This window comes from Sciurus vulgaris, assembly GCF_902686455.1.
Source record: "Sciurus vulgaris genome assembly, chromosome: 16".
Classification (NCBI taxonomy): domain Eukaryota; kingdom Metazoa; phylum Chordata; class Mammalia; order Rodentia; family Sciuridae; genus Sciurus; species Sciurus vulgaris.
Window position 1 is genome coordinate 57,764,953 of NC_136477.1, and position 12,915 is coordinate 57,777,867.

General features: G+C 41.2%; 1 protein-coding gene across 9 annotated transcripts in view; it reads right to left on the reverse strand.

The window, feature by feature from the left end:
* The window catches only part of CADPS (calcium dependent secretion activator), a 483,924-nt gene that overhangs the window by 124,183 nt on the left and 346,826 nt on the right, over positions 1 to 12,915 (reverse strand). For all 9 annotated transcript variants that reach the window (XM_079114383.1, XM_079114382.1, XM_079114375.1 and 6 more), the window contains exons 14-16: positions 3,731 to 3,832; positions 2,212 to 2,275; positions 1,397 to 1,520 (exon numbers count right to left, since the gene is read on the reverse strand). In XM_079114383.1, coding sequence (XP_078970509.1) covers positions 1,397 to 1,520; positions 2,212 to 2,275; positions 3,731 to 3,832 — 290 coding nt within the window. The remainder of the gene's footprint in view (positions 1 to 1,396; positions 1,521 to 2,211; positions 2,276 to 3,730; positions 3,833 to 12,915) is intronic.

Here is a 12,915-nt window from a genome sequence, read left to right on the forward strand (position 1 = left end):
TAAACATCCTTTTAGTGCCCAATTCTTAAGTGTTTCTCCCTGGATGCATAACAATGAATTCATTACCACTGGTACACAATTTGCATCGTCAGACAGACAAAATTGAGAGAGGGAGAATATGTGATGTACGGAACGCTGCAAATTTGACAGGACCTTGACCTAATTCTCTAAGGAAACAAGGACTTTGGTAGGGTAAGTGGCAGGGTCTGGGTGGTAGGTTAGTTTCTTTCTTTCTTTTTTTTCTTCCCCAGTCGTGTCCTGAGGTAGACATTGTGCCTTTTCTGGACTTGGTCAGTGTCGTGTATTTCGTGTGTGACAGAACATCAAATTCCAGAATGCGGACACATCAAGTTTTGCACACAAAACTCCCACATTTATACACTTACACCACTGGTCAAGTTGGGTGTGGTTTTCAAATCACCCTATAGCAGCCAACGGGGTAACAATGAAAAGTGATTAATACCTTTGCGAAGAAACAGGTCCCAGAGAACCATACCTTTCTCAACTCCAGTTTACTCAAAATGCCTTTGGGGTGATTGTATGACCATCAGTGACCACTTTCCTAAACCTTGAGAGGGCAGTGGTAGCAATAATCCCAGGTCTGTAGTGGCAACAAATGAGATCTAAAGCTAACCTGAGTCATCTAGGGCTTCACACTAACTGGTCATCAAGTTTAAGGTGCTCCCAAGACAAGATTTTTTTTTTTTTTTTGGTACCAGAGATTGAACCCAGGGTGCTTAACCACTGAGCCACATCCCGGCCATTTTTTACTTTTTATTTTGAGACAGGGTCTTGCTAAGTTGCTCAGGGCCTTGCTAAGTTGCTAAGGGTGACTTGGAATTTGTGATCCTCTTGCCTCAGCCTCCCGTGCCACTGGGATGACAGGCATGTGCCACCAAGCCCAGCTAGCACAAGATACTTGCAAGGAGCGAGGCTAAACCTCAACATTGCATTATTCAGTTTTTGTTTTACTTCTAATGCCATCGGCAGGAGATAAGAGACTGCCCCTTTTCCCTCTGTTTAAAGAAGGAAGGGCTGGCAGCAATCCTACCAAATTCTTTAATAGGAGAATATTAGCAGCAGAACAGACATTTATTTATAGGGCCAACACAATCTCCCATAAAGACCTTAGTGATCTCATTACATCCTCCATTCACTGTCTTTCCCTGCAAAGGCTGTCTCCAAGGAGCCTGCTCTTTTATTCATTTATTGGATCGTAACAAAGAAGCTTCTAGATTTCAAGTGCTTTCAGGTTTCAGCTTAATGTACTCAGATGGACCACTGTTTTCTGGTGCCCACGGGGAAAAAAAAAAAAAAAAAAAAAAAAAAGAAAAAGATTTCCCAAGGGAGACACAGTATAATTAAATTCAAAACTGGGGACAGAAGGGAACCTTACCTTCAATTTTGGCATATTCAGACAGGCGTGAGTAGTTGACTAGAGCTGCCTGCTCTAGACATTTACGGATGACTGTTTTTACCTCCTCTTGTGGCACTGGGGTAACAATATCTTTCATCAAAACCTTTAGGCAGAAAGAAAAGGGGTTATTAAGAAGGTCCGAACCAGGCTTACTTCTTTACGCTGTTCCAAGGCTTCGAGTTTAAAATAAGTTGTGATTACCTCCTGGTCACTTAGCAATGATGGAGATTGGCAGTTAAAGAGAGAACACAAGAATGACTGGATGGTGTGGGGCACATGCCTGAAACCTCAGCAACGTGGGAGGCTGAGACAGGAGGATCTCAAGTTTGAGGCCAGCCTCAGCAACTTAGTGAGATCCTGTCTCAATTAGTAAGTAAGTAAGTAAGTAAATAAATAAGTGTTTACATAAATAAAGGGCTGGGGAGATAGCCCAGTGGTAAGGCACCCCCAGATTCAATCCCCAGTACTCCCCTCAAAAAATCCACCCCAAAACAAAAAACACATAGAATGGTAAAACACAATTAGGAGGCCAAAGCCTGCCCTTCCATCAGGAAAGGGCCAGGAACATCTTTTCAACATATCCTAACTATTTGGGGGTCTGGAGATAAAATTTCTAGCAATTTGGCAGCTTCCTCATTTTTATTCTGATGTTTGATGAAGGGTTTACTTTTATTCTGATATTTGATGAGTGGTAAAGAAATCCTTACAAAACGACAAAATGGGTCATTCAACCAACGCTACTTCGTTGCCATTTGGTGCACATCTCCTTATAAGTCTTTCACTTTCGTTCTTACCCTTTCCAAGAGCGAGAGAGTAGCTTTTAAAGCACCTTCAGGCCGACCAAATGGAAAGCAATACCTAAAAAAGACACAAAATTCTTCAGGTTGCCCAGATCGATTACATTTTAGCAGGAAATATGCTGCGATTTGATTCCTATAGCAACTCTCTCTGAGGAACGGAAAATGCTTTTTATTTTGTCACATTGTGTTATGTTAATCTGAATTCACACCATATATGTGTGTATATAATGTATATATGTGTATGTGTGAATAATGACTAAAGAGGGACTCTGCAAATGTCTGCGGCAGAAAAGAATATCTAAAGTGATGACTTAGGCTGTGTTTAGATTTCTATTGTGAAGGAAAACCATTAGTGTGCTCGACTGTGACCTTACATATTGTTCTAGAGACCAGCACTTAACAAAAATTCCTTGACACAGGCTGAAATTCAAACACGCTTTAAATCCCCAAAGCATAATGCATAAAATAGAAGAGTGAGCTCAGAGTGAATTCCTGACTCTGCTCTCTTTGCTTGCTTGAGGTTTTTCCTTATTGCAGGACCTTTGGTTATATAGGTCATGCATTTCACTGCAGTGTATGATCCACAAAGGACCCTCCATCAAAATCTTGCTCCCTCAAGCAGAGGACTTTGGTGGCATAGATAGAACTCTGGCAGGTACCACTACAAGGCCTGTTAACTCTTTCAGGCTGTCATGAGCTCTTTAAAACATGGTTCTTCATACGAAAAGCATCACGGGCTTCAGCTCAGCCTATTCTAGGTGGCCTTGGCCAAGTTCCTTAACCTCTTCTGCCCTCAATTTACTCTATACCTAAATGGAGAGTATATAAACTACCTTACAAAGTTGTTCCCATTTTAAAAACATAAGTAAATAGATTTCCAGTCCTGTGACTGGCACATGGGTAATGTTTAATAAACTGGAACTATTACAAATACTATTATTATTTCTGAATTACTATTCCAAGATCTCTGGCCCAGAAGCACTGGCACAGGATTGGAAATGCCTGATTTGCTCCCAGGGAGAAATGGGCTATGTGGCGGAAGTGTCCTGAACTGGATTTGTCTGCAGTGTGTGGGGAAGATCCAGTCCTCCCGGTGGATCCAGTTTTCTTTCCTGATCTGCAGAGCCCAGCCAGTCCTACTTCTGAGGGTGTGGGGAAGGTGGAAACTTCTGGGCACTGCTATCTTTCCCCCCTGTGGATTATGATCTAGTTCATTGAAGTTTTTTTTTTTTTTCTTAAAACTTTTTCATTCAGGAAACTTAAAGAAGTTTCACATTAAACTTTTTATAATAGGCTGATGACCAGTATCAACTCATAAAAGGAAGGCTTCATTCTTTGAGTAGAAAGAAAATGAACTTAATTCGAAATCGGCCAGCCACAGCCGAATACCATGTCCAATGGCTGATTTTTAACATTCAGTTATTTTGAAAGATGCAACATATCTCAGATAGATTGATGGTTTGGGGGAACCAGGGAACCAAACCTCCTTATCGGTCCAAGCCCAGATCCTTACCTAAAGTGTGTGATCTGATTTTCCAGCAGAACTCGGAGTCTCTCTTTGATTTCTTCAAAGCGCTCCTTTTCTTCAACAGTCACAGTTCCGATTCCATCAGGCCTGAAGGAAGACATGTTATGAAGTGACGGCTACCTCGTAGGCTGACACCGTAAAACCAAATCTATAGCAGGAGGCAACTGTCCATTTTAGAAGCAACAATTACGATGATCCCTGTGACTTGCCTTGCTATTCAGGCAAGGCTTCTAAAGAGGATGGGTTGTTTTGTGGGGTTGTCATTTTGGGGACATCTGCAGAACCACAGCTCATTTTCTTATGAAATGGTGAAATGTACCAAGTGAGTGCTCGCAGATGAAGTCCAGCTCCTAGACTCATTCTATTTGGCTCACAGCTTCTTTAAAAATTGAAACTAGTTGTCGATATTTTCTTAAATTCTATTCTGATTTCTGGTTTCTCTTGAAAATTCAGAACAGCATCAACAAACAGCTTCTTCCTCAGCTGGGGTGGTGCTCACCTGTCCACATCTTGAATTTGTATTATCTGTCTCTCCTGTAGGAACTTGGTTTTGGGACCCCTGAACCATGCACATGAAAACCAGGTGGCTTGTGAATGTCTGTCTTGCCCAGTGTTCAAGGTTCTTAAATAGCTCAAATTCAGTTGATAGTAGTACATGTTCAGATTAATTGAAGCACTCCCATGTTCAATGAAGAACCACGTGTTTTCCAATCTTAGGGGACAATGGCTTATTGCAATAACAAGAAAGGCCCTGGGATAAATAAGTGATTTCAGTTGAACCACAGTATTCTCAGGTTTCGGTGTCACCCCTGGGTACATACACATTTCCCCTATTGGTTATGGACACTTCAAGTTGAAAACATAAAGAGAGTGCATATCTATAGCCCAAATTTATCTGTGCCAAATTAGACTCAGGATAATCTGACCCACTGAAAGCCTTTGGCTTCCTGGATCTCAGAGTGACTTGCTTTGACTAGAGGCTGAACCAGTCTGCAGATGAGTATTGGATCATTCCTCAGTTTGCAAATGTGAATTGTCTTGAGGCCAAATGGTCTTATTTATAGGCCTTCTCAACGATCCAGCATAAGCTGGGGAAATCCTTTCTATCACACCAGTCTGATGGCACAAGGCTTGGCAATCGGTGGCAAACTACCTCTTGTCATGGGTAAATTGGTCAGCTTCCTTTCTGTCTAAATAAGAAAAATACCCTATTTGAATAATGAGAAAATTTTCCTGTTCCCACTGCATGAACAACAACAACAACAACAACAACAGTTTAATACTCTTCAGTCTATTTCTTCCTACTTTTCCAAATTCATGGAAAGAAAGAACAAAATGCAAAATATCAAGTAGTCTACAGAATCTGGGTGCAAGCCCTTATCTTCAAATTTTCTGAAAAAATTTCAAATGTGCTGTTACAAAGTTGATTTAAAAAGTTTTTGTTTTACATGAAAGGTCCATGAATCTGCACCTAAATCTCAGGGGGATCTTGTTAGCCCTTGCAAAATGCATGTGACATTCTCCTTGGTAACATCTCATGTTTCTAAGTCAGAATTTCCTTTAGCCCTGACCTTTGAGTTTTGCTTACACAAAATTCAGTTTGGTAGTGCATTGAACATCCCTATTATTGACATGTATATCAACTGGGGAAAAGGGCCACTCAAATAATTTCATTTGCAATGATTAACCCAGAGAAAAATGCTATTAATTTATAGTTCAGGAAGAGGCTTCTAGACCATCACCAAAGCATGGAAACCATTTTTGATGGACAGCCTAGGGATGTCTGGAGCCATTATTAGTAAAGAAAACTGAAAATCAAATCATTCATTACCCAACAGGCCTTTTGAGGCAGGCGGATATTTCATTTGTATGTGAGATGATAAAAACTGAACATTTACATGTACCTCACCTTCTCAGCTCGTTCTCACTACAAAGAATATTATTGCAGATGTAAAATTTGATTGTGTCTTCTGCCATTTGTTGTTATGATTGCATTTGTAATTATTAAGATATCAGCAGCTTCTGCTTCCCGTATCACCTCTCTGCGGACTTCTTTCTCTACACCCTTCAAGTTACTACTGCAAAAAAGTAAACAACTACCAATTTACTGTTGTAGTCTCCTTAATTTGCTCCTTGATCACCTATGTCGGTGTGAATAGTTTTATTTTAACATAAATAAAACAACCAATCTCATTAAGTCTGTAAAGAACGTCGTACAGGGTTCGCCCGCAAAAATAGGTGATAAAACAAATTGTGATTCTGACATCAAATGCAAGTTTGTAATTGCCAGCATTGCTCTGAAATGGTATTTGGAAGGGCAATGCCATTTTACAAACTGAGGAAGAGTCCCCTCCCCCTAGGAAATTAATTGGTCAAAGACCACAGGTTGTAACCGTATCAGTTTAAAAGCAAAACTTTCCCTGTTTTGTCTGATTTCATGTAATTCTTTAAAAATTCCATCAGACACCCATTTCTTTTCCATTGACCTCTTATCCTTGGTCAATGTTCATTGTGCAGGTTTGGCTAGACCTTGATAAAACTACTTACTGCAAAAACCTGGAAAAATATTTTGGGGAACACCGTTTGCCGTGGAAGCAATAAGTTTTTCTAGAACAGTTGTTCTCTAGTGAAAGCAGGTCTCGGCATCCCCTGGAGGGCTTGTGACAGCTCCCATCACCCTTGGCCCCACCCCAGAGTTTCCGAATCAGTGGACTTGGGCCAGGGCCTGAGAATGTGCATTGCCAGCAGCTTCTCTGGCATTACAGTTCCAAGACCACACACTGAGAACCACAGTTCTAGAGGAACAAACAAACTCAGAGGAGTCTCTTCCAGCAGCTGAAAGGGTACATTGGATTCAGGGTCCTGAACTTCCCTAAGACTGGAATGGACTTGGAACCGGAATCTTCCACCAGAGGTACGTGGTCCATTTATTCATCCCTTGCAAAATTGGCATCTGCGCTGTTCCCCAGGTACCATCCAAGCAGTGCTGGCTGCAAAATAAATGGCACTGGTAGAACTGTATGGGTGTCTCTCAGGAGCCAGGCTTTTGTATTTTTCGGTTTTTGTTTTCTTCCTGGAAACATTTGGGGGTGTTTCTATAATTGTCATAAAACTGGTTCTGTGTGTTGTTCCTTTTTCAATATTTTTAACACTCATGGAGTCACAAAAATGAGAGAAGAGGAGGGATGAAGCTGGATTTTAAACTTCTAGCTAGAAAACGCCAGGCTGAGAAGTGTCTTTATGCAGAACACTCGGGGTCTGAAGGTCTCCTCTCTCATGGCTGAGTGTGCATGAGAGTGAGCCTGTCCTCTAGGTTTTGGCTTCTCAGCATCCATTGTTACTTTCTAACAGCTCCTAATTTTAGAGGAATGCCCTCAGCCACACTGTGGGTATCCTAAGAAACTGTTGTCTAATTACTAATACCGAAAGGCTTCCTAGGAGGCCAGCTCCTCCTCCTCCTCTCTTCTCCTTCTCCTTCTCCTTCTCCTTCTCCTTCTCCTCTCCTCCTCCTTCTTCTTCTTCTTTATTTACCTTTTTTTTTTTTTTTTTTTTTTTTTTTGGTACCAGGTATTAAACCCAGAGGTGCTTAACCCCTTAGCCACATCCCCAGCCCTTTTAAATATTTTATTTAGAGACAGGGTCTTGCTAAGTTGCTGAGGCTGGTTTTGAACTTGTGATCCTCCTGCCTCAGCCTCCCAAGCTGCTGGCATTACAGGCGTGTACCAGCTCAGCTCTTCCCTTTTATGGTCACTATCCACCTGAGCTGGACTCACAGCTCAGCCACCTGGACCTTCTTTTGAATCTTTACACTGAATGATGCAAACCCAGACGAAACAGGTGGAATTTGTGTGACCTGTAGCTGGGCCTTGACCACACCGTCCTCAGAGGTCAGTAGTTTTTGACCCCTAACTGTACCTTAGAACGAGGAAAGTTCCCCCTCAAAGTTCCGATTCAGTCTCTCTGTAGTGGATCCCCAGGTTGTTCAAACGCAGAACCACCGCTTTGGTCCTGCCTCCTGCTCTTCTGTATTTGCCTTAATTCCAGTTTTCTGCTCCTTTTCTTTGAGATACTTGGCAATCATCCCAATCAACTCTCTTTTGCTTAGATTATCCAGAATTAGTTTCTATTACTGATGTAAGTTCATAAAGCACATATTCCCTCCTTCGCCAGGCTCCCGATTTTTACTAGAACCATGGATGCCTTTGAAACCTCGCTTTAGGAACAAGCACCCACGCCACGCCAACACAGCCCCTGGTCTCTGGTTCCACCTAACTGCACACTGGCTAACAACTCACTTCTTGTATATCATGATCCTGCAAACTCGAGACAATATGCAGGTCAAGCGCAGTCATTTTTGGAGCCTGGCTGAGGATGGGAAGGTCTCCCACCTGCAGGCCATCTCTGGAGCCCAAAGTGGGTCTCTCGGGCCACAGCAGATTATATCGCATCTGACACGGCGGGCATCTCTGGAATCCACCTTTCAAGTTTTCGGCAAACCATTTTCTCACTGTCCTTCACAAAGTTGACATTTTCGGCAGCATGATAGGAAAGATGTCACGTCGGCTGCTCTTCAAGTTCTTGTCACCGTGGTTAGCACCAGTTCTGTCATCTTCACTCTCCTCACAGTCCCCCATCTTGAGCCATGTCACAAATGATAATACATCTGGAGTTGCAGTTTTCTTTCTTTCCTTGTTTTTTTTTTTTTTTTTTTTTTTTGGCAAACTGAAATTATCAGAACCCAGTTCCCCATTCCCTAGGTTACTGGTTTTGCAAACTATTTTCCCTTTCCCCTGAATGCTTCTGAGTTGAGCTTACTAATTAATGCCTATTGTGGGAGATCAATTCAATCTAGCTAAATCTGAAGCTCTGAATGCAAAACATTTTGATTTTGATTTTGATATTCAAAATTAAGCATGAACAAGGAATTCTGGCTGCAGTGTGTTTTTAAAAACGATTTGACTTCTCTGGTTCATTAGGTGGTGGCTGCACACCCAGGTGAGTACAAAGGATTCCTAGCATTGGATTTTCCTGCTAGCATGGGTTTTGTTTGACATCATGCTGAAATCCGGGTCACAGAAACTTCTTTTGAAAGGTCAGGTGTCTTTTCGAGAAGATCAGGATGCAAAATTAATTCCAAGCTTACAATGATTGTTGTCTTCTGATATTGCATCTATTTGGTGATGAAGCACAAATTCCAGGTGTGAAAAGAAATGCCGGAATTCAACAGAAGAGGAAGGAGCGTCTGGCCCGCTGCTCTGCATACAACCAGCTTTAAGCCTCTGATCGCTCCCAACGAGGGGTAAAACTCCAGCTGAAGAGGGAATGTACTTCCATTTCCAAATGCAAATGTCCACATATGTTGGTGAGGCACTGTAAACATGATATATTCTCTCTCTCCAAATGGATGCATGCCTGCAGACCGCATTATGGATCCATGAAAATGTCCTTAAACAAGCACGATAACTGAATCCTACTTGCTACTAAATTGTTCCAGAAACACGAGAGCTTAAAGGGCCAGAGTGGAACAGAATAGCTTACATATTCCTCTCAAGGTTCTTTAAACAGGACATTTATATCAAACATTCTTAAACTTTGACTTTTTTTTTTTTTTTTAAAGCATTTACTTCTCTTGGCAACTCTTTATCCTGACATTTTTTTCAGAGAACTACAATTGAATTTAATCCCATCATGGAATATTTCTCTTTGTTTCTTTCAAGCGGTTAATAACTACAAATTCAAGTTAACACCAAAGCTTTATCCTCTCAAAAGGAGACATTCCTGCTTGCTCATCTGGATGGTTTGTATAATCCTAGGTTAATTATAAATTATAATTAGGGCTCGCACATCCCAGAGTCACCACTTCATTATGAAAGCCAGCCTCACCCCTACCCTCTCCTTTCCTTCCAGTCTGTGCCCTTTTCTAATTATGCCCTGACGCCCTGGGGCTCAGACACGCTGCTAAAACAAATATATCAAAGTGTTTGTATCACAAAGAGTAAGACAGGAAGCAACAACAGGAAATTTCTACACCATTATGAGTGTTCGCTGTAGCTCTTTGGGGTTGGCTATTAGTCAATTTTTAAAAAGAGTCTTGGAGAGACCAAAATTCAACTGGTGAGGTTTGTTCTAACCTGTTCACAATTTAGCCAAATATGCAGTTATGACCCAACAGTAGGAGAGGGTTCATTCACCCTGTTATTAGACCAGAGCAGTTCAGAAGTTTCTCCCTAGTGAACAGTCATAAAGAATATAGATGCTCTTGGTGCAAAAACATTAATCAGAGGGGCTCAGGGTTGGTCCAGATACTGAATGAAGTGAGAACCCAACAGATGATTTGAGAAATAATATAAAATGCAGGAAAGCATGCAATTTCCAAAATTGTATGGATCAATTGTTTAGATCAACTTCCAAAATTGCATGGATCGATTTTGATCGATTTCCAAAATTGGTACTACAAAGATTTTTCCGTTTGGGGAACAAAAAGAGAAGGGGTGGATTTCTTTATTCCTAGATAAACATATATAACTGGGCTTTACTTTTCACTCTGAAGACCCTCTGTTGGACCGAGTGGTCAGAACAGTAAAGCGTGTTGCTTTCTGGTTTCACATCCATGCTTAAATTGGTGGGACCTCTAAAAATACACTTTTGTACCAATGATTTCAATGACCACGGGTTGAAGACACATTGGTAGAATTTTAGATGAAAGATGCACATGACTAGTTTGCTATGGACCAGAAAGACTGAGCAAATGGGAGTGATAATTCAGCATAATTTCACAAGATTTCATGCCTGAGTTGGAAAACCTGCTGTTCTCATAGGAGGAAGTTTCCTCCAGGAAAAGAGTCACATGGTTTAAAAGAAGACATGCTCCGAAAGGAACTTCCCTGAGGATACCTGAAATGCCTACTTTTATTTGAAATGTGTTTGGAAGTTTTCCTTCTTTTTCTTGCACAAACTTCCTATTAGGGTGAAGTTGGTTCTTCAGAATCTAGACAGCAAGAATCACCATGACCAAGACCAATATCTGTCCAGAGCTGGAGGGCCAACCAGAGATGTGCTCATGTTCACAGGACAGGAATGCCTTGTGGTGGCATGTAACATGAGGCTGGAATGTGGGGCTTCATTATTATGCCCCACCTGTGCCTGCCTGGTATAGAATGTGCTGCATTTAGAGATGGCTAAAACACAGTTATCCCTGCCACACAGATTTAAAAAAGAATTTAATTTTATTGGTTCTTCTTAGCAGTTTGTGCTTTTCTCTCCAGGGTAAGCAAAGTTAAAAGGTACCAGACGCAATACCTCTGACCTGTGTGTGTGTGTGTGAGTGAGAGAGAGAGAGAGAATGGAATATATATATATATATTATATATATATATATATATATTCATTTACTGTTAAATAGACATATGCAAGAAAGAAAAAACAAAAAGAGCCATTATGTGACATGAACTGAGTGAGGGCCAAAGGCTGGAGTAGGGACACAGCAAATAAATCAAGTGTAGTGGTGCAGGGGAGAGAAGATAGAGACCTAAACTATGGTCCTGGCAAAGGAGACAGGAAGAAATGGAGGGACCTGTGGGGTACGCAAGAATGTTGATGGTGTGGGGATTGAAAGTGACCCGTGCAGAGGAAGGAGGAGCCCAAGGTGGCTTCTGAGTCTCTGTATTAGGCAAGTGGGTAGATGGAACCACTTATTTACTTATGGACCCTGCCAGAGTGACAGACGGGTGAAGCAGGTTCTGTGTGACGGTTTGGTTACTTAAACCTTGACCCATAGGGTTCGCTTGGTTTCTGATCACGGGCAGCACTGTGGCTCCAAAAGCATCTCTTCAAAGAAGCTTTGGACACATTTGCAGAGATTTTTGAGAAAGATTTTTTAGAATGTGTGCCCTCTTACATCTGCTTGCAGACTCATTAATCTATGCAGCTTACTTTGGATTGGGGCGGTTGGCATTATGGATTTGTTAATTGCTGATACAATGTACTTTCTACGCAGGCCATATGTGAAGAGCAGCACTGGCATTCAAGAAAATGTTAAATAATAATGTAAATGAGAAAAATTTCCAATCCCAATAATAAAGGGATCCAAGGAACATTGACGCACCGTGCAGTCCTCGGAGCTGTTTGATTGCCTTGTCACTGTGGGATAGTGACCAAAGAGATGCTAATCTAAATGTCATCTAGAAAGAATACTAAAAATATTATGGTGAAAATTAAGTACTGCAACCTTAGGAGCTGATTTCAAAATGAGGAGATAGAGCAATTTACATCTGTGGATTCGATGATCGCCAAATGCAACCGGCTGAACATGCGCACATGTTGCTTTTCTGTCCCTCTCTCTTTTGAGAAAATGGGTTTAAAGAATTGGCCCAAACGAACATTCCCTTAATCAACGAGTTTTAAACTTTGTTATCTATTAGGATCATCTGCAATTTTAAATTCATGATGCTTAGGCTGTATTCCAGATTAATGAAATCAGAATCTCTGCAGACGGGGCCCAGGCATCTGCATTTTTACACCCCCCCACCAAAAAAAAAAAAACCAGGTGATTTAAATATGCAGTCCAATTTAACAACCAAGTCCTCAAAGAGATGTCATCTGAAGACCAAATGTCTTGGAATCATGGGGCCGTATTAAAAGTACAGATTCCTGGCTCCATCTGAAACCAACTGAATCCAATTATTTGAGGATGGAGCCCAATACTTCACATTTTAACAAACTCCTTGTAAGACTGGTGTGCATGCTAGGATGCAAGAACCACTGCATAAACAGAATATAAATAGGGGATCTATTACACATTCAGATGAAAGAAAATAATGAAAGGGAAAAGGAAAAAAATTAGCTCATCACCTGGGAGTTGAATTTTTTTTTTTTATACCAGAAATTGACCACATGGTTGATTAACCACAGAGCCACATCCCCATCACTTTTTATGTTTTATTTAGAAATAGGGTCTCATTAACTTGCTTAGGGTCTTGCTTAGTTGCTTTGAACTCTTGATCCTCCTGCCTCAGCGTCCTAAGCCTCAGTACCAAAAAAAAGAACAGCCTCTGACATATAGGTCTTCAGAATTTTTGTGCTGATATAACACAAGGAGGAAGAACATTGAACTTAGGATATCTGGGTCATCATTTAAGTTTACAGATGCTTAGTGGCATCATCTGCAAAAT